Source organism: Gymnoscopelus braueri, assembly GCF_963280865.1.
Source record: "Gymnoscopelus braueri genome assembly, chromosome: 15".
NCBI classification, from domain to species: Eukaryota; Metazoa; Chordata; class Actinopteri; order Myctophiformes; family Myctophidae; genus Gymnoscopelus; species Gymnoscopelus braueri.
In genome coordinates, this window is record NC_137620.1 from 39,541,487 (window position 1) to 39,563,256 (window position 21,770).

The 21,770-nt window shown below is 42.9% G+C and overlaps 1 protein-coding gene across 1 annotated transcript in view; it reads left to right on the forward strand.

Moving 5' to 3' along the window:
- Nucleotides 1-21,770, forward strand: part of nhsl2 (NHS-like 2) — a 202,508-nt gene that overhangs the window by 176,125 nt on the left and 4,613 nt on the right. The window contains 6 exon segments of the mRNA XM_080452004.1: nt 5,741-5,902; nt 9,710-10,562; nt 11,200-11,439; nt 13,730-13,991; nt 14,979-16,052; nt 16,400-16,766. Of these exon segments, the coding sequence (XP_080308130.1) occupies nt 5,741-5,902; nt 9,710-10,562; nt 11,200-11,439; nt 13,730-13,991; nt 14,979-16,052; nt 16,400-16,766 (2,958 nt within the window).

Sequence of the window (21,770 nt, forward strand, 5' to 3'; positions counted from 1 at the left end):
GTCCTTGCACAAGTGGTATTGGCTATGGGATGACGCAAGATAGACAGGAAGTATAGATAGACATACAGTACATTACATCAAGTGGTTCCCCAAACTTTTTCGTGCTAAGGACCCCCAAATGTATTTGGCCGCAGACCTCCAGAAGAGAAGATTTGAGTATTAAAATAATAAATGATTATTCAACATTTTCCAACACTTTCAAGATTTAAAAAAAATATTCACACCATGACCTTTATTTTTTACATTTACATTTATTCATAATTATTAATGTGATATTATCATTCAAATCTTAGTGTTTTGGCCATTCTTTTGGGGGGAGGCCCACTGTCGTCACAGGCCCACATGTTGGGAATTGCTGCATTATACATCCAGGCAGAGACAAGCCAGTGCAGGGACAAATGGACCACAGACAGAGAGGCTGACTGTTTTTAATAGCCGCTCTGCCTCCAGTGAAGGACTCCAGATAGGCAAAAGCCACTGATTTATTTATGTGCATAGGGAAATACTAGTGTGTGAACAAAACCACACTCACAGCAGCCATTCAATTAAAAAGGCAGTAAGGCAGATGGACAGAAACTCAGTGAACTGCTGCGGTAGGCAGACGGACGGACAGACAGACAGACAGGCAGACAGACAGACAGACAGACAGACAGACAGACAGACAGACAGACATGAAATCGTCTCTGTCGGGTGGAAACCTCATATGTATCCAAAACTGTTACTTTTCAGGTCAAATTCAAAAGTATCAAAAGTTGCAGATCTGCGACTTTTGATGCTTTTATGTGACGTTGTAGTAGGGCATTAATGTACGAAAAAACCAAAGTTCGAATATGGAGATTAGAGGTTTCTGCCCGACAGCAACAAACTAATACACATACAATACAATCAGTACAGAGTAGACTACTCCACTATGGTCCTTTCTCCACAGTACAGGCGTAACAAACGAGAGGACAGTAATTCTTCCCTAATTAGCTAAAAAGCCCCATTTGGCACACAGTCAAGGTTTCATTCCAATGAACCTCGTTGTTGTTGGCTCAATATGCTGTTCAACCTACAGGGAAGCACCTGTTGTTGTTGTTGTTGTTGTACGCTGCAAAACACAAACAAGACTGAAATGAACCATTTTTTGTTAGCGGACAGATTTGTAGCATAACGGGCCATCGAGACGACTTCGAAACTTAGTAGTAGCTGCATTTGTACAGCTATGGTCTGGAGGGGAAGGGGTTTCTTTCTTCTGACTTTAACCCATTAAAGCCGGGAACGCATACTGTGTCATTTTAGATGTCTTTGGGCTATTCAAAAATAGCAGATCTACAAGCTCATATAGTGTGGCACCGAGTGCCGCTCTATGAGCTTGAAGATCTGCTATTTTAGAAAAATCTAGAAAATTTGTGCAAATCTTTAATATATATTTTTAAAGCAAACATTTGTAACTCAAATCTTTGCTTCTGGGGGATTCTACAAATGTCTTCTAAATCCTAACAGTTTTTTTTTTTAAACTTGTTGCTATATCAGTGGTTTTCAAACCCTAAATTACATGTATTTGGTCGCGGACCCCCATCTCAAACTATGTTATTCCAGAAGCAAAGATTTGAGTTAAAATGTGTTATAGAAAAATATATATATATTCAAAGATTTGCACAACTTTTCACAAAAAAAAAAAAGAAGCAGATCTACAAGCTTGATCTCGAGCTTGTAGATCTGCTATTTTTTGAATAGCCCAAGAAATCTAAAAATGACACGGTTGCGTTCCCGGTCTTAATGGGTTAATGTCCTCGTAGGAATCTGCTGGGGAGAAATGTGTGACGAAGCAAGAGTCGCGGCGCCTTCCCCGACAGTTTGAGTCAAAGCGTTTTGCAATGTAACGCTGTATAATGCATGTGTTTTGGTGTGATTATTATTCATGCGCTGGGAGGCGACGCGGGGACAGAGACGGGAATGTAGAATGGCTGGCGGGGGAGCCACACTAATAGGCCCCTTGTTATGTGTGGTCTGCTGTTAGAGCAGTGTTTCCACATGTGTTTTTTGGAGCTCTAGTCTGGACTAGCATGTTTTTGAACAATTCTCAAGGACCGAAAACCCTACCCCGCCTCCCCACAACTATAGAATATATGTAGAGAAATACTGTCATGTTAAATATTTTCTTAAATATTAACCCATTAAGACCTGAGGCCGATTCTACAAATGCCTTCTAAATAAGTAGTTCTCAAACTTATTTGTGTCAAGGACCCCCAAATTGATATATATATATATTTGACCCCCATCTCGTGTCATGTCAGGAACCCCCAGAAGGGCACGCTCCCACCGCACTTTTATTTTACCTCTGGGGCGGAATCTGCCAATGCTTTGTCAATGCAAATGCGTGGATTCATGGAGTCTTGCACATTTTTTCCAAGAATCCACGCATTTGCATTGACAAAGCATTGGCAGATTCCGCCCCAGAGGTAAAATAAAAGTGCGGTGGGAGCGTGCCCGAAGAGAAGATTTGTGTTAAAAAAGTTAACAATTTCATGATTTAAAAAAAATATATCAAAAATAGCAGATGTACAAGATCGCAGTGCAGCACAAAGTGACGCACTAAGAATGTTTTGAACAGACAATTAGTCGGTGACTGAAACTGGTGGAGAGCCTGCAGCACACTACAAATAATAAATAAAGCCACATGTTTTTTTGGGGTTCCCCCTAGCCCTGGTAAACCATCCCGGTCGTGGAATTCACATTTCATGTTGTCTTCTGAATACAAATTGAAATGTGAATTCCGCGACCGGGATGGTATACTAGGCTACAGGCTTCCCCCAACCAAACACATTTTGGTGAGGACAGAAACTGTTTCATATACTTGACACGGCTTCCCTCTGGGTTCTGTCCGTTAGACTGTATTCACTGCATACCGTGCAGCAGTGTTGATTTTGACAGCACATTTTGATTTAGTTTTAGTCATAGTCTTTTGAAATAAAATTCCATTTAGTTTTAGTCATATTTTAGTCGTCTGAAATGTTTTAGTTTTTGTCTAGTTTTAGTCGACTAAATATCATAAGATTATAGTCGGCTAAATCTACAGTTGATTTAGTCGACTAAAATGTATTTTGACGGTGCCTTGATGGAGTCGTAATGACTGATTTTACACTTGGTTGCATGCTGAAAATAGCCGATCTACAAGCTCACTTGAGCTCGTAGATCTGCTATTTTCAGAGAGCAACACCCGAGCACAACCAAACATAAAATTACTTTAATATCCAAAATTACTTCTCCACTCGTCCCTCACTAACATTTTAGTCTAGTTTTTATTTATTGACAAAATTGTCAATATATTTAGTCTTAGTTTTAGTCATCATAGCTTAGTTTTTATTTAGTTTTCATCAGTGAAAAAAGGTAGTTGACGAACATTTTTCGTCATCGTTTTAGTCGAACTGGAACGGTGATTCTTACCACTGCCGAAGTTCTTTTGCTCCGCAATGACACCGTTTTGTCCTTACTGACCTGCCAAAGCCCAAAAAAAATAGCTTTTGTTTGTTTGGCTGCAGCCTTTCAGATATGCTGACAGAGACAGAGTGACAGACAGTCACATTTACCAGAGCAGAGGAAGTGAGATCCTGGGAGCAGAGGGTGAGAGAGCAAAACGGACAGGGCAGGAAGTGAGCCGCTCGAACTGGACAGACAAACGAGTAAATAAAACCCGGCATAATGTCAGCCGGACCCGACAGGCCAATCCTTAGACGGATGGCGAGAGCAGATATCACCACCGATAAGGACAAACACCCAATAAATCACAGCCACAGAAAAGAACAGTGCTGTTTATCATTTCCCCCGCCGAGAGGACAACAGACCTATTTTTCCCTTTCATGGTTTATACTGAAGTCGGATATGATTGTGACAGCCGGCGATGCCATTGATTAATGAGAGAAATTCACCTCAGGGGACTAAACAATAACACTTTGGGGTTGGAGTCATCCTTTAGAGTCCAGGGCCAGTCACATCAATAGAGGTTCCACTCTCTTTTTTTCCCACCTACAGATGCACAGAACATGTATTCGTTGTTGCTGGCTCTGTAACACGCACAGAAATACGCAACTTTTTCTGACACCTTTTGAATGAAGTGGCTTCACGTCAACCCTCTGACTTTCCGAGCACGTCGCCCGTTTGCCGCCACGGGTCAGAGAATGTGCTGAATTAAGAGGTTTTGTGCCAAATGTCATGAAATGGCCCTCAAGTCATTCACTTGATACTGCGTTCACAAGGTTGAGATGGACAGTTGGATGGACTTACTGTATATAGACAGACGGACAACCCTGAAACATAATGCCTCAGCCTCCGACCACGGCTGTCACCCAGGCATAAAGGCTTTCAGGAGAGGACTAAAGATTATATTTTTTAGCAAAGCATTTGTTTAGCATTTCTGGTTTTACAGCCAATGGGCCATATTTTTGCATTATCTTCAGATAATGATATCTTGGGTTCTGAACAAATCTTTTTTTTTTTTTCAAAAACACGTGAAACACGTGATTGGCACGTTGCACCATAGCGGTAAAACACGTGAAACACGTGAATGGCACTCAATGAGTTAAATGTTTTTTTTTCTTAGACTTTTCTTTTTTTAGATGTGTTGTTTTTTATGTTCATGTTTCTATTCTGTACTATAGCATTCGTTTCAAATGTAAAGTGCAACATAAATAAAAGGTATTATTATTATCATCAAATGTGCATAATATGAAGACGAGGCCGTTTCAGGGCAGAAAGCTTTCATTTCTAAGTGCTTCGGCACACCCCCTCAGTATCTGTCACATTAGAGATGGTGTGTGAGTTCATTCTTAGACGCACCGGGTCTCAGCATAACGACATAACAGTGTCAACAAGGGCAGCTAAGGATTACATGTCTAGGCGTGTTGTCGCGTCGATCTGAAAAACCTAAAGAGCCGGTCTCTCCGGGTGACTTTAGAAACGCCCGGGAGGAGATCTTGACGAGGCAAATGGCATACGGAGTGGAGTTTAAATGGATTTGTTTAAACTCAACAAGAAACAGAGACCAGTCCGTCCAGTTTGACATAATGTGTTGAACACGTGCCGACAGCTGAACAGTATTGACAACTACAAGACTATACTTAGACTGTCACGTGTCAGAGACAAGAACTGACAGTGTGTTACACAAATAATGTCATCACAGACGATATGAAACAGGGGTCACCCAGGGGGTCCGTGAAGCGAAAGCTTTACCCACAATCAACAGAAAACCGAAAACACTAGCATAGAGCCCTGAGGGTCTATACGGTCAACCATATAGATAGGGGTTTAAGTGGATCTCTAACATCATGTCCTGTGTTTTTTTAAACCTCTACTTTTGTGCGACATCGTTGTATAATGAAGTAGGACATTAATTTACGGGAAAAAGATTAATACGTTTAAATATGGAGATACATGGTTTCTACCCGACAGCATCTATAATATTGTCTCTGTCGGGTGGAAACCTCATATGTCCAAAACTGTTACTTTTCAGGATTAAAATTCAAAAATAGCAAAAGTAGCAGATCTACAAGCTACGAGCTTATAGATCTGCTACTTTTGATGCTTTTGTGTGACGCTGTAATATGATCAAGAGGGGCGTTAATTTACGAAAAACACAAGAAGTTAAAATATGGAGATACAAGGTTTCTACTATATATTGAATTTGTGTTGATTGGAATATGTTCCACTTCCCCCTCCTCCTCACTCTCCTCATCTTCTCCTCCTCTCCTCTCCTCTCCAGGTGGTGGTGAGGGAGGTGGCAGGTTCCTGGGCGTAGACCTCCTCCAGTGCTCCTCCTCTCTGGGGGAGTCGTGTCCCTCGCAGCCCCACTCCCTGGAGCTGGTGTCAGACACCCCCCACCAGCACCTCCCCCTGAGGAAGACGCACTCCGACCTCGACGCAGGTATGGGCCACACCCTCTGTGTGTGTGTGTGTGTGTGTGTGTGTGTGTGTGTGTGTGTGTGTGTGTGTGTGTGTGTGTGTGTGTGTGTTTGTGTTTGTGTGTGTGTGTGTGTGTGTCAGTGTTGATTTTGTCGACTAAAACTATGACGAAAAATGTTGGTCGACTACCTTTTGTTACTGACGAAAACTAAATAAAAACTAAGCTATGATGACTAAGACTAAGACTAAATATATTGACAATTTCGTCAACAAATAAAAACTAGACTAATATGTTAGTGAGGGACTAGTGGAGAAGAGATCCAGTAGAACTAAAAGACATTTTATGTTTGGTTGCGCTCTGGTGTTGCGCTCTGAAAATAGCCGATCTACAAGCTCACAACGCGTCGCAGCGCGACGCGTTGTGAGCTTGTACATCGGCTATTTTTTCAGCATGCAACCAAGTGTAAAATCAGTCATTACGACGCCATCAAGGCACCAGCAAAATATATTTTAGTTGACTAAATCAACTGTAGATTTTGTCGACTAAAACTGGACAAAAAACTATGATTAAAATATGAATACAACTAAATGGAATGTTATTCAAAAGACTATCAAAATTTGCCTAAATTTGTCTATACAAATATAACAGTATAATTTCAGAAATAGACATTGTGAGGGCCATGTTCCTGGTCCGCACAAGAGAAATTGTTGTTTTATGGTTTTTAGGATTTAATTGTAAAAGTTAGGGTTTAGGCGTTAGAGTTATGCCTGTGAGCTGGTAGATCTGCCACTTTTCAGCTTCAGGCTTATGGTTTAAAAAAATATGTAAAAATGTCATCAAGCCACCCTAATAGAGGAAGAGGGCGTACTTGATTTATGTGGCCGTCTACTACTATAGCACACCAGTAGTGCAAAGGCCTCCACACTATGCACAAATATACTGCATGCCATGGGGAATCTAATACACTACATTTCATGCTTGCAAATTTCATATTTTCCATACACTTAGTATTTGTTATGAAACTACATTATTGCGCAATACGTACGTAACAGATACGTGAGAAACATTGGTTTATTATGGTGTTATGTTGAGAATTATTTGTGTTGTGTGTGTGTGCGCGCGTGCGTGCGTGTGTATGCACGTACATGCGTGTAGCTATGTATGAGGAATTAATTGAGAGTGTGTTTGGTGTGTTTTGGCCATCAGCAATGGGCTCCAGTGCCAGATGTGTTTTTTATTAATGCAGAACATTATGTGTGTGGTTAACATTAAGCCTTAAAGGCACTTTAATGTCTGTTTTACACCATAAATAAATGATTCCCCATTAACCACATTAACCCCGACATCCCTATTCTAGTCCTCTATCCTAAAGTGTTTCATGTCACGACACGTTGAGAGCTAATGGATCTGTTTATTTTCAAATAGCCAAAGTAGGGCGTGCATCTCATCCGTGAATTTTGAAGCTGTTTTGTTGTTGTTGTTTTTTTTGCTTACAATTGCCTGTGCGCTTAAACAATTGTAAGAAGTGTGTCAATTTGTGGAGATTATATTAGTGAACAAAACATGTTGATATCATAAGCCTTTGTTTGCTACAGGGCTTATTTTTTTTTAATCCAAAAGCCAATTCCAAAATTCCATTGGTTGGCTTACAAAATTACTTCATCCCTGTATCACTCTATTAAACCAGTGTTTCTCAAACATTTTCATGTCAAGGACTCCCAAAATCATGTTTTTGGCTGCGAATTGCGCGAAAATATTTTTGTGCCAGAGACCCCCGGAATAGAAGAGTTGTGTTAAAAATGATTTTAGATTTTTGAAAAGATTTTTTAACATAGCAGACCTACAAGCTGGTTAAGGAAAGTGGTTAAGGACCCATGGGGGTCCTCGGACCCCACTTTGAGAACCAAACAAACGACTGGTTCTCAACTTCAGGTCCAAGGACCAACCAGTGGTCTAAATGGAACCTTAATTCTTGTTATTCTTCTTTCGGCTAATTCCTATCAGGGGGTCGCCATCTGTTCCCATCTGCTTCTGTTCTCTGCATCTTCCTCTGTCCCTCCAGCCTCCTGCATGTCTCTCGCTCTCACCTCATCCATATGAACCTCCTCTTTGGCCTTCCTCCTCTTCTCCTCTTGCCTGTGTCAAAGAGATTTTGTAATCTAGTGAATATTGTAAATAACTACTGTTTCAGATTTTCTGGACACCTGGTAGCTAGGCATGTAACGATTCACACAACTCACGATACGATTCCAATCACGATACTAGGTTGACGATACGATTTTTCCATTTTTTTAAAAACACAAAATGATTTTCCAGACAAATATTTCTCTGACACAAATCCAGTATTATTATAATTTTTTTTAACAATACTGTGTTTTCTCTTATCCTCTTTTCAATACAGTAGCAAATGACAGACCTTTTTTTATTAAATCTATTTAAATTGTCACCAGTTTGAATCGATTTGAATTAGGGGTGTGCCGATATATCGTCCCGCGATATATCGCGATACGTTTTCGTGACGATATGTATCATTTTGGAGAAAAAAAACAATAATAATAATCAGGCATGCAAACAGCCCCGAGGTGAAAAGGGTGACAACATGTTTTTTTTCGGATCAGGTGTCACACTATTGCCCTATTTGGATTTAAAACGGCTATTGTAGCTGAAAAGCTACAAGTTTGCATGTCTGAATAATGCAAAACAGAAATATTTGTTTGTATTTGCTTCCCCCCCCATATATTTTCATAATAAAAAAGTGCCATATATCGTATCGTATCGATATCGTATCGATGTCGTGAGCCCAATATCGTATCGTTTCATGAAATCGGCACACCCCTAATTTGAATCGATTTACGATAAATCATTACATGCCTACTGGCAGCTCCATCTTCAGCATCCTTCTCCCAATGTACCCCTCATGCCTCCTCCGCACATGTCCAAACCATCTTCAACCTATTTTTTATTTCATTTATTATTTTTTGTGTCAGTGCCACCGTTTCCAAGCCAGCATGGCTTGGTCTCGATACCGTCTTATAAATATTCCCTCTTCACTCTTGCTGGTTCCCTTCTGTCACAAATCATCACTCCTGACACGTTCCTCCATCCGTTCCACCTTGCCTGTACTCTCTCTCCTCTTCACCTCTCCTTCCACACTCTCCCATTACTTTGAATTTTGTTGAGTCCAGATATTTGAACTCCTTCACCTTCAGCCACCACTACTTCTTGCATTACTCACTGTTCCTCACCGTCCTCCTTCTCAGCCACACACACACATTTCAGACAGTGCTATAAACCATTGGTTCTCAAAGTGGGGTCCAGGGAGGGATACCAGGGGGTCCCCAGCAAAACTAGTTAATATTGCGTCACAATCATTTTAACCACTTTAACCATGTTTTATACTTTGGCTATTAATAAATAGCAGATCTGCAAGTGAAGCGCTATGAGCTTGTAGATCTGCTATTTTTGAAAATTCCTTGCTCAAAATATTTTTTGAGACAGGGGGTCTACAACAAAAACAATATATCATTTTTGGGGTCCTTGACATGAAAAAGTTTGAGAACCACTGCTATAAACTATTTAGTCTCTGTCGGGTGGAAACCTCTTTTGTCCAATACCGTCACTTTTCAGGATTCAAATAAAAAAACATCAAAAGTAGCAGATCTACAAGCTCGAAACTCGTCGCTCCGCGCCGCGTTTCGAGCTTGTAGATCTGCTACTTTTGATGCTTTTTTGTAACGCTGTTGTATGATCAAGTAGGTTGTTAATTTACAAAAAAACACAAAAAGTTAGAATAAGGAGATAAGCGGTTTCTCTCTCTCTCTCATATAGCTCCCAGCTTGGAGCAGCATCTGGAGCAGACAGGAGGAGCCATCATCATGGACCACTCGGGGATGCTGTGCTCCAACACGCCGCCTCCGTCCTGGAACGGACCCAAGGGCTCCACCTTCTCCCCGGGGGGCTGGAACGAGGCCTACAGCTACAGCGTCAACAAAGGCCCGCCCGCCGTCCCCCCCAAGCAGCACAGCATCGTGGGGGGCGGAGGACAGTCGGGCTCCAGCTCGGGCGGCTCCTGCACGTTCGCCATAGTGGCGAGGCGGAGCGAGACGGAGGGGGCGGCGGCCTCGGACGGAGGGAGGGGAGGAGGAGGGGGAGGAGGGACGGGGGACGGCGGGCGGGGGAGGGAGCGTTCGGCGCGCTCCATCGCGGCGGCCCAGGCCTTCAAGTTCCGCGAGCGCTCGCTGTCCACGCCCACCGACTCCCCGGGGTTCTTCGTCGACGACGCCGGCGTTCTGGGCAGCAACGGTACGCCCTCCTCCTCCTCCACGGGGAACGGGAACGCCCTGGCGGACCCCCAAGACCACCACCACCACCACCTCCTCCACGGCCACCAGTATCCCCACCACCACCACCACTTCCTGGGCTCCTCGGGGGAGAGCTACGCCCTGCTGTACCCGAGCGGGAGCTCCGAGGACAGCGCCAGCAACGCCGACACGGTCTCCGTGACGACGGTGTCGGACTACAGCGGCGACGGCGGCGGCGGCGGCGGCGGGCGCCTCCACCGGGTGCGCTCGCGCTCCATCTCGCTGAAGAAGTCCAAGCGCAAGCCGCCGCCCCCGGTACGCAGCGTCTCCCTGATGAAGAACCTGGGGGACGCCGAGGGACACATCCACCACGGATGGAGGTACAGACACACACACACACACACACACACACACACGCACACACACACACACACACACGTGTGTTTTTAGAAACTTTTCAGTAACGTTCAACATTTTTTCAAAATGTTGAACTTTCAAAAATCTGCAATTTTCTAAAATGTTCTAAAATAGCGAAAATAGATGATCTACAAGCTCACAACGGGTCGTGATGTAACACGTTGTGTGCTTGTACAGTAGATCAGTTATTTTCACTATTCGTTGTATGTCGAATGGGTTAAAGAAAGTATAGCATCTTTGAAGTAAATGAGTTATTTTCTGTTTTGTCCTCTCCCCTGGCCCCCCCACACACATGTAAAGCGTCTTTGAGTACTTAGAAAAGCGCTATATAAATTCCAGATATTATTATTATTATTGATTAAAGAACCGTACCAATAGTAGCAGTCGTCTTTAGTTTTTCTCATCTGAATTTTCGATGTGAAATGAAAACTAAATGTTGTGGTTGGAAGAGGAGAGGGAAGGATGGAGAGACCGAGTACAGAGTAAAGAAATATATAGGTTTTAAGGTTATAAGTTCAGATCAGACTTGTACCACAAAGAGTTCAAATACAGCACTACACCGTTCCAACTAAGAGCTTTATACGCGTCAATGTTTTACAGGGACGGACGGCCCAAGAGCCTCCATATACCCAGGGACCACTTCCCGGACTTCCAGCCCGATTTCCTGCTGCCCAGCTCGGCCTGCTTACCCAAGCCCAGCCTGGGTGAAGGGGAGCAGGGTCACAGCGGCAGCGAGGGTCCCCCCAGCCTGGAGGTCCAGGGTCCCGAGAGAGACGGCGAGGCAGAGATCACCTTCCCTGCTCACTGGCAGCTAGGCGAGTGGAAGAACGACCCCTACAGGTAGGATGCTGATACTGCATGGTATCTGTTGATCTGAGTCTGTCTGTCTGTCTGTCTGTCTGTCTGTCTCTATCTACTGTATCTACTGCAGTGGTTCTCAAACATTTTCATGTCAAGGACCCCCACATTGATATGTGTTTGGCCGTGGACCCCCATCTGAAAAGGTTTTGTGTCAGGGAGCCCCATAAGAGAAGATTTGTGTGTTCTTTTTTTTATTAAATGATTCTACAATTGTATAGAGGTACATCACATAGATACATTTACTGGTAGATTTACCAGCAATATCATATTGGTCAGTGCATTCTTGTGGGTTTTTTATTATTACTTTTAAAACATCCCCTCCAGCTTTCCCCCTGCTCCCAAATACCCCCCTACGTACTCACACACAAAAACAAAAAAGCAGAAAAATAAATTGATAAAAAGAAGACGAGAAGGAAAAGAAAGAAAAAAGAGAAAAGTAATAGAGAAAATGAGTGCACAGCATGTTGACTCAGCCTCAAATGGTGCGTCATGCGCCTCATGAGTTGTGATCCAGCATAAACCAATTACCCACACCTTCAAAAAATACACTTGATTTGGTTTATACACTTAAGTGTGTGTGTCTGGCATTCTAATCCAGTGAGATTGTTTGTAGTGCTTCAAAGTGAGAGATGAGAGGCTGCCAATGTTTGTTTTTCAAAAGTTTTCAACAGAGCCACGGACAGCAAATTTAATAGTTTCTAGAATGACATTAAATCCCGCAAGGATGTGTTTGAAGGGGGTAAACGGAGAGGAGGATTCGGCCATGAGCAATGAAAGAGGCAAATTAAACTGTGTATTTTTTGGTCTGGTGTTCATTCTGGTTCCCTCTTCAGGGACACCAAAACAAGCAATGCAAGGTGATGGGTACACATTCAGAGTCCTAATATTTCAGAAATCCTTTGCTCTCAACACTACAGTTACAGGAAGAGTTAGAAGAGGGAAGAGAATAGAGAGGAAAGGCATCGATACATATGACAAACAGAGCATCATTGCGCAACATTGCTCAGATATTTGTGAGGGCTCAATTACTTTAAAAAAAATGTGGGTCATGTTATCTTCTACTCAGACTTTTGTGAACACCCAAGGCAGTTTTTAAGTTGCTTGATTCAGTATGTAGATATTTGATATAAATGTTATCAGACACGCCCCCTTCCTATACAAACCCATTGTAACTTCAACCTCCATTTTAACCATGTTAGATTCATCAAGAACACCGTCCTTGGTTCTGGTGACTCATACTTCCCTCCTAATACGTGAGGGGGACCGTGTTTTTTCGATTCATTTGTTCATTTATTTTTTTTCATTTTTAATTTTCCAAATCTTTTTTTTATTAAATAAATGAAAAAAGTAATCGAAAAAACACGGCCCCCTCACGTATTAGGAGGGAAGTATGAGTCACCAGAACCAAGGACGGGTGTTCTTGATGAATCCTAACATGTTAAAAATGTGAGAGTTTGAAGTTACAATGGGTTTGTATAGGAAGGGGGCGTGTCTAATAAATATCAAATATCTATTCTAAATACTGAATCAAGCAACTTAAAAACTGTCTGGGAAGTTCACAAAAGCCTGAGTAGACGATGAAATGACCCAAAAAAATTTTGTGTCACTTTAGATTTCTTTGGCTATTCAAAAATAGCAGATATACAAGCTCATAGCGCGGCACCGAGTGCCGCACTATGAGCTTGTAGATCTGCTATTTTTGAAAAATCTTGAAAACATTTTTTTTTTTTTAGACATTTGTAGAATCGGCTTCAGGTCTTTTGTTTTTTTCACGTCGCCATAGACCTTGTTAAAATCCTTAAGATTGAGCTCTGCACTGTTTGTAAACATCGCCCAGATCTCCCTGCGTCTACCAGAAAAAAACACGTGTCAAACGGAGCTCCATTGTTGTAGTTAGAACGGTTTACGTTAAACAGTGATATGCGAGGAGAAAAAACTACAAGGAGAAAATGGAGTTTCAGTTTCGTCATTAGAACGAGGGCCGACGGGATCGGCAAAACCGGATCCCAAATAATTCTGTTTCCGGTGGTCAAACCGGAACCGGAAATGGATCAAACAATTCCGAAAGTGCACTTTTGGTGATATCAACGCGAACAGGCGGTTCGCGTAGATCTACGCGATTGGCACGCGGCGGCTTTAAATAGGTTCGCGTTCGTGTTAATGGGTTAAAGTCTCCTCTCTTGTCTTCTCTCCAATTCTATGGATTCCTTTCCATTTCATTTCATTGCATTTACGTTCCATATTCCTCTCCATGTCTCTCGTCCCTCAGGTCTCTGTCAGGCTCCAGCACGGCCACGGGCACCACGGTGATAGAGTGTCTGAAGGTCAGAGGGAGCTCCGAGTCTCTGTTGGATTCTCCTTCCACCTCCAGAGCCGCCTCCCCCTCCCAGCTCTCCTCCATGATGGAGGCCGACGGAGGAGGAGTCACCATAAAGGCCTCCTCGCCCTTCAAGCCTCCGGGGCTCATGTCTCCGTCCAGCGGATACTCCAGCCAGTCGGAGACCCCCACGCCCACCGTTCCGCCCAATCAGGTATAGGCGGCCCGTCACAATTATTACATCATCGTCTGATCGCAATTATTTGAGATAATCACAATTATTTGAGATAATCACAATTATTTTTGCATAATCGTCATAATCGTTTCCATGTTGAAAGATTTTCACACATTTTCATATATTAAAAAAGTAGAATTAGTAGATCCACAAGCTTACAACGCGCCACGAGAGCTTGTAGATCACCTATTTCTGCTTTTTTTTTACATGTATGAAATTATTAAATATGTCAATAATTTCTTTGTATGTTTCAGGTATTTGTCATATCTGTCCTGTGCAATTTTTCTTATTACAAAGCCTTTAAATCAGGGGTCTTTAACAGGGGGTCCGAGACCCCTAGGGGGTCCTCAGAGTTACTACAGGGGGTCCGCCAAATCTTTGTGTGATATGTTTTTTTTTTTTTACATTAACCACTTGAACCCTAGCATCCCTTTTCTGAGGAGAACTTTAGCCAAAAATAGCAGATCTAAAAGCTCACAACGCCTCGCACTATGAGGCGCTGTGAGTTTGTAGATCTGCTATTTTTTGGCAAAGAGCTTTGGTGTAGAGGGAAAAAAGAGCAGACCAAGTAAAAAAATAAAAGAAGTCTGAAACACAATTTTATATAATATAGGGGGGGGGGGGGGGGGGGCCTGCTTCATCTCTCTCTCAGCTATAGGGGGACCTTGGCCTGAAAACGTTGAAGACCCTTAGCTTCATAATGTTCCAATATGTTCATGAAACACACAATTAACCCATTAAGACCTGAAGAAGCATTTGTATCATTTTTAGATTTTTTTATGCTATTCAAAAATAGCAGATATACAAGCTCATAGCGCGGCACCGAGTGCTGCGCTATGATTTTTTTTTTTTTTTTTTTCAAAATGTCAAAACTTAAAAAAAAACTCTTCTTAAAGGGTTAAACCGTTTATCGCAATTGTTTGAGTTACAATTAATCGTCAACTTAAATTTGTAACGTTGACACAGCCCTACAATCAGGTGTCGGGAGGAACGGGGGTTCCGATGGGAATGGCGGGGACGTTGGGCTGCAAGATGCGTCCCAAGATCCCGGAGAGGAAGTCGTCGCTGCCGTCGCCCAAGGACCCCGCGGCGCGGTCGCGGCTCTCCTGCGAGATCCCGGCGAACGCCCTCCTCCTCCCGGCGGACCCGTCGTCGCTCCGGCCCAACAAGCAGAAGGCGGGCCGGCGGCACTCGGACACCTCGACGGCGGCGAAACCCGGCAAGATCGGCAACAACCCCTCGCAGGCGGCACAGCAGCCCGTCGTCGTGGTCACCCAGAACGAGCTGAAGACGGTGCTGCGCCTGCGCTCCGTCTCGCGCGGCGACCTGGACGACTGCCCCGACGGCGCGTCGGACACCATCGAGGAAGAGGAGAAGCTCGGCGGCCGAGGAGGAGGAGGAGGAGGCGACTACCCGGTCGAGGCGGGGCACCGCGGCGGCTCGCCCGCGCCGCCGCCGCCGCCGCACCCGCCTCCGACCGCCCCGAAACCCAAACCCCCCGTGGCCGTCAAGCCGCCGCTGCCCAAGCGCCCGCTCAACCTCCTCCTCAAGTCTCCCTCGCCCTCCTCCTCCGCCTCCCCTCCTCTCGGCCCCGAATCGCCGCCGGGCTCGCCCGTGGACCGGCCCGTGCCCCTGGGCAACATCTACAAGGTCATGAGGAAGCCCAAAGCCAAGAAACCTCCGCCGCAGTCGCCCGCCGGTCCGTCCGTATCGCAGGACGCCGCTTCTCCCGTCGGAGGCGGCGGCGCCCCGCAAATCCCCCCGCCCTACGATTTCCCCTTCCTCCTCCCGGCGTCTCAGTCCTTCTACGATCTCCCTCCTCTGCCCGACCCCCAGCCTCTGCTGGAGGACCCCGGGATGGAGCCCGAGTTCGACCCGGAGACGGAGCTCCATCTTCTTCTCGGGCCCCCGGACGGAGGGTCGCTCCCCTCGCCCTGTAGCAGCCAGGAGGCCCCCGAGCTGCAGGATAAGAGCAAGACCCTCCCCTCCAGGATGACTATATCCTGTCTGGCAGAGCTGTCGGACAAGAAGAAACCCAAGGTGAGTTTATCTTTTTTAAATTTTGTCTGCATTCTGCAATATAACTGTTCACACCATGTTATTTTGCATCAAAGCACAGCTAGTCATCGTCCTTAAAGAAATATGTTATTTGAGGCTGTAAATATATGAATTCCACAAATGAACGCCTACGCAACAGATGCATTTGCTGCGCACGTTAAGGAGATTCTGAATCTTCAGATACTTGTCTGTCATTCACCTAAACGGCCTGAAAATATGAAAATAATGCAAGAGATATCTAGTCAGGATTAAAAGTACTGCTTAATGACCATACCATCTTTCTGTCTTTCTTTCTTTCTCTCTCTCTCTCTCTCTCTCTCTCTCTCCAGGTTCCTCCTCCCGTCCCCAAGAAGCCCAGTGTTCTCCTCCTGCCGTCCTCTGTCCACTCGTCCTCCCCCCTTCCTCCTCCCGCCGCCTCCAACGGCGGCGTGGACAGACCACCGTCCTATCTGGACAGTCCCGTGGGCCTCCGCTCTCCGGTGGGAGGAGGAGCGTTCTCGCCAGAGATTCCAGAGGAGATCCCCATCCCCTGCAGCAGCGCCCCCGGTGGTCCGGAGGGGAGAGAGGACAACCACCTAGTGGGGACAGGGGACGAGGACAGTTCCAAGGACTCGTCGCTCCAGTCGTCTCTGCAGGACTCCTCGCTCCCGGAGATCTCGGACGGGAAGCTAGCGGCCGACACGGGGAACGGCGCAGGTACGGCGCGCCGTTGTGTGTATCACAAGCAGTGGTGGAAGAAGTACGCAGATATTGTACTTAAAGGAGTAGTTCACCCAAAAAATTACTTATTTTCTATCAATTACACACCCCATGAAGCCTTGAATTCATGGAGATTTCTTTGTTTTTGACGCATTCCTGAGCCAATGATTTGATTTTATTTCCAGTAGGAGACTCAAAGAGTCTCCTGTGAGTCTCCTACCGGAGACATTAGCATTTTTCCGCCGGAAATCTAATAATTGGCTCAGGAATGCGACAAAAACAGAAAGAAATCCAGGAATTCAATGCTTCATGGGGTGTGTAATTGATAGAACATAAGTCATTTTTTGAGTGAACTACTTCTTTAACTCTTTCAGTGCCAAGAGTATTTTCATAAAGTACTCCCCCAGTGCCAGCAATTTGCGTTTTTTTTTATTTTGTAATTTTGTAATTTTTCATTCAAATAAATGATCTGATTGGGTTTTTAAACCCATAATACAGTTCTACCAGTAGAGAGCAACAAATCGACACATTGATGACCTCGCTGGCTCACTCGCCCCCTCCCAAACAGGCTCACGTCACATCCGGTCATAACCGGATGTTGACATTTTTGACAATCGTTGATCGGGCTAAATTACGATGTGATACACGACTACGATGACTGATCGTCACCCAGACCAAAGAGAGTAGATGTGGACCTCTCCGTTTGTTTTTTATACCGTGTGAAAAACCGTGACTTTCCCTATTCTGGCCAAAAATGATCGCGGGAAAAAAATTAGAACCGGAAACGGAATCTGCGCCATGAAACCGGAACCCAATGAGTCTGAAGGAGTCAGGAAGCGAAAGTGATCATGAAAAATAAACAGTATAGCGCGACCACAGTCAAAAGTAAAAACTCGGGATTTCTCGTGCTGGCACGGAGGGTACTCGGGAAAAACTCGGGATATCTCGGGTCGTGGCACTGAGAGAGTTAAGTAAAAGTAGCAATACCACAAGATAAAAATACTCTGTTACAAGTAAAAGGCCTGTGTTCAAAATGTTAATGAGTAAAAGAAAAATATACTTAATGTACCAAAAGTAAAAGCAGGCCTACTAATGTTTGAAAATAGCAGATCTACAAGCTCACAACGCGTCGCGATGCGATGCGGGGAGCCTATGTATAAAATAGGGCTAAAGTGGTTAATGTATGTTTTATAATATAAAAATGTATATCTGCAAAGTAACTAGTAACTAAAGTTTTCAAATAATTGTAGCGGAGTAAAAGTACAATATTTGCCTCTGAGATGTAGTGGAGTAGAAGTAAAGGTAATGCAAATTGGAAATACTTTATTAAAGTAAAAAGTAACTCAAAATTGTACTTATGTACATGTACTTAGTTATCTTCGATTACAAGTTGTGGGTTAGAATCCGGCTAGTCCTCTGGTTGGTCACACGTTTGGAGCTGGAGGGTCCAGTACCTTCGGGAAAAAAAATACGCAAACAAATGTAAAAAGAAATTGTAGCCGAGAGCTGTGAGAGTAGATGTATTTCATTAGTTTAATCCAATGATTCATCACTTTAATCAAATAACTTATAAGGCAAGCCAAGTGTATTTGTATCGCACCTTTCAACAACAAGGCAATTCTAAGTGCTTGGCATGAGGACATCAAGCATTAAGAAATTAGAAAACACTTTAGAAAAGCTCATTAGAATACAATTATAGAAAGAAGTTTAAATAAAGCGGAAAGATAAGAGAATAAAGTTGCAGTGCAGAAGAAATTATAAAAGAAAACCTGAGTAAAAGGCAGTAGCAAACAGAACATTATTTAGCTTTCATTTAATAGAACTGAGAGTTGTAGCAGAACTTCTGTTTTCTGAGAGTTTGTTCCAGATATGTGGAGCATTAAACTGAACACTGCTTCTCCACCTGTAGTCAGTGGTGGAAAGTAACTAAGTACATTTACTCAAGTACAATTTTGAGGTATTTTTTACTGTACTGGAGTATTTGCAATTTTCTGTACTTTTACTTCTACTTTGACTCCACTACAATTATTTGAAAACTTAGGTACTAGTTACTTTGCAGATTTAGATTATTATTACAAAACATACATTACCCACTTCAGCCCTATATACATTTCTGCCATTTGAAAATAGCCGATCTACAAGCTGACAATGCGTCGCATCGAGCTTGTAGATCTGCTATTTTCAAAAGATTTTTTGTACATTTTATACATTTGAAAACTTGTGAAATGAGACGTTCTGCATAATGAGTACTTTCTACTTTTGGTACTTTAAAGGTATCATGACATTCATTTTCACTTTTTTTATTTTCAATGTTTTATTTGGGGTTTTATGACCTCAATTACACCCAAAAAACCTGAACTTAGAACATTCAGTGGATTTTCTGTGGTCTGGGGTTTTCTGAATAATTAGGCTGAAAAGTAATCTGAGCTTGGCCCTTCGACAGTGAGGTCACAGTCGATTAATCCCGCCCACTCTCCTCCTCGCCCCTCCCCTCCCCTATCCTTTCCTTTGAGGGGGGCGGAGCAGAGGCGATGATTGACAGGCAAAATCCCTCACCAGCGACACCCGCAGGCAAAGATTTCTTTTTTCGTTGCAGTTGAAAAGGCTTTAGAAATGTGAGAGAAAAACACCTGCCATGGATCACTGGAATGGAATTTTCACTTAAAACTTTTTGTACACTTTTGAAGGACCAGGACAAAGACTTTGAATGTGGTGTAAAAGTGAATGTCATTAAACCTTTAAGTACATTTTGAAATTTGAATTCTGGACTTTTACTTGTAACAGAGTACAGTATTTCTACATTGCAGTATTGATACTTTTACTTTAGTAAAATATGTGAGTACTGTAGGGATCTATCTAGGGATAGAAAGCAGACCTGTCCCAGACAACCAGCGAAGTCTGACAGGTTCATGATGTAGCACCAGATGAAGAAATGTATTTTGGCCCTAAAAACCATTCAATGCTTTATAAACCAACAGTATAGTAGTTTGAAATCCATTGTTTGACACACAGGGAGCCAGTGTAAAGATCTAGTGTGATATGATCCACTTTCTCTGTATTATTGGACTGGAGCAGCAGTGTTCTGAATCAACTGGCAGGCGTTTCGTCTGATCGATTTTTTAGGGAGACCAGACCTGTGAAGACTCCATTACAGTAGTCCAGTCTACTGAAGATTGCATGGACACGTTTTTATCAATCCTGCTGAAACATAAGCCTTTTCTTAAGGTGATAGCAGTGTTGATTTTAACAGCAAATTTTGATTTAGTTTTAGTCATAGTCTTTTGAATAAAGTTCCATTTAGTTTTAGTCATATTTTAGTCACCTGAAATGTTTTAGTCGACTAAATATCATCAGATTTTAGTCGACTAAATCTACAGTTGATTTAGTTGACTAAAATGTGTTTTGGTGGGTGCGTTGATGGCGTCGTAATGGCTGATTTTACACGCAACCAAACATAACATTACTGCACTTGACTTATTTCTACTGGATCTCTTCTCCACTTGTCCCTCACTAACATTTTAGTGTAGTTTTTATTTGTTGACGAAATTGTCAATATATTTAGTCCTAGTTTTAGTCAACATAGATTAGTATTTATTTCGTTTTTATTTCGTTTTCGTCACTGAAAAAAGGTAGTAGACGAACATTTTGTCGACGAAATCAACACTGGGTGATAGTCGGCTGCCTTTGTAAATTGTGTCAATGTGGCTGTTGTAATTCAGATCTGAGTCCATGACTACAAGATTTGTGGCTTTGGTTGAGTTTTAGTTTTTTTTACATTACAGATTGAAGGTGCTGACTTTTAATCATTCTTTCTTGAGTTGAAAAATTATTACTTCAGTTTTGTCTATGTTTAACTGAAGAAGATTCTGGCACATACAATTGTTGATTTGTATTTACTTAGTGTTTGTATTGGACCATAGTCATTCAAACCGGGACAGCATCTGGGTCAATTTAGATTTTTGCGTTGGCTATTCAAAAAGTCAAGTAATCTGCTATTTTTGAATATTTTTGAAAAATCTTGAAAGTTTGAGAACTACTGATTTAGAAGGCATTTGTAGAATCGGCCTCAGGTCTTAATGAGTTTATAACCACTGAAACCTTATAGACTTTGACCGGGGTCCTCCAGGGCCAGAGCTCTACACTGGGTTTCCCTCTCGCCAAAAACAGCAGATCTTCAAGCTCCAACGTTTTGTAAGCCTGTAAGGCATGGTGTTGTGAGCTTGTAGTTAAACTATTTTCGTTGAATGTTCACCCCCAGAATAGGGACGCTAGGATTCAAGTGGTCGATTAGGGTTTACAACTTATCTGACACTGCTGTGTTGTGAAAGGATAAAATGCTGCTCCGTGGAGGACAAAACAAATTGAAAAGTGTTTCCATGAGATTTGTCCGAAAACCAGTTTCTTTGACAGAAAACGCTCTTATGTCATCTTTCTTTCATTTAGATATTTTTAAAAGGAACACAGTGAGAGCTGTGAAGGCTGAATGAATTCCCTCCACGGTCTCTGCATTTCATTTCTCAGGGTCTGCAGTTTAACAAGGCTGATGCTTCTGAAACTGGATCAGATGAAAGCTTTGAAGCACATCAGGCTGTTAGTTAAAGCTGCTACTGTATCTAGAACTTACTTTAAAAATCCTTTGTAACTTTTTCCAATTAAACTCAAGTCATTTTTTATATCGTCGCTGTCTGTCAGAAACCAGCTATCCATTTTTCAATATATATATATATATATTTTTGGTAATAAATTGGTGCTATTGAACACCCTTTACGTCTGTGTGAGGGTTTTTCAAATATCGAAAGAGCGCCAAGTTAATATTTTAGACATAGCTGGTTTCTGCCCGACAGCAGAGATATAATCTTTCACTGGTATGTTTTTCACAATAAATAACCATTCCACTTGAATGTGTTTTTAATTCATTTTATAAATCACAGTCAGTTCATAAAGACACAGAAACAAGGTGTCCCTAGCATCATATAGGAGAAAGGTTAGGGGATATTGTAC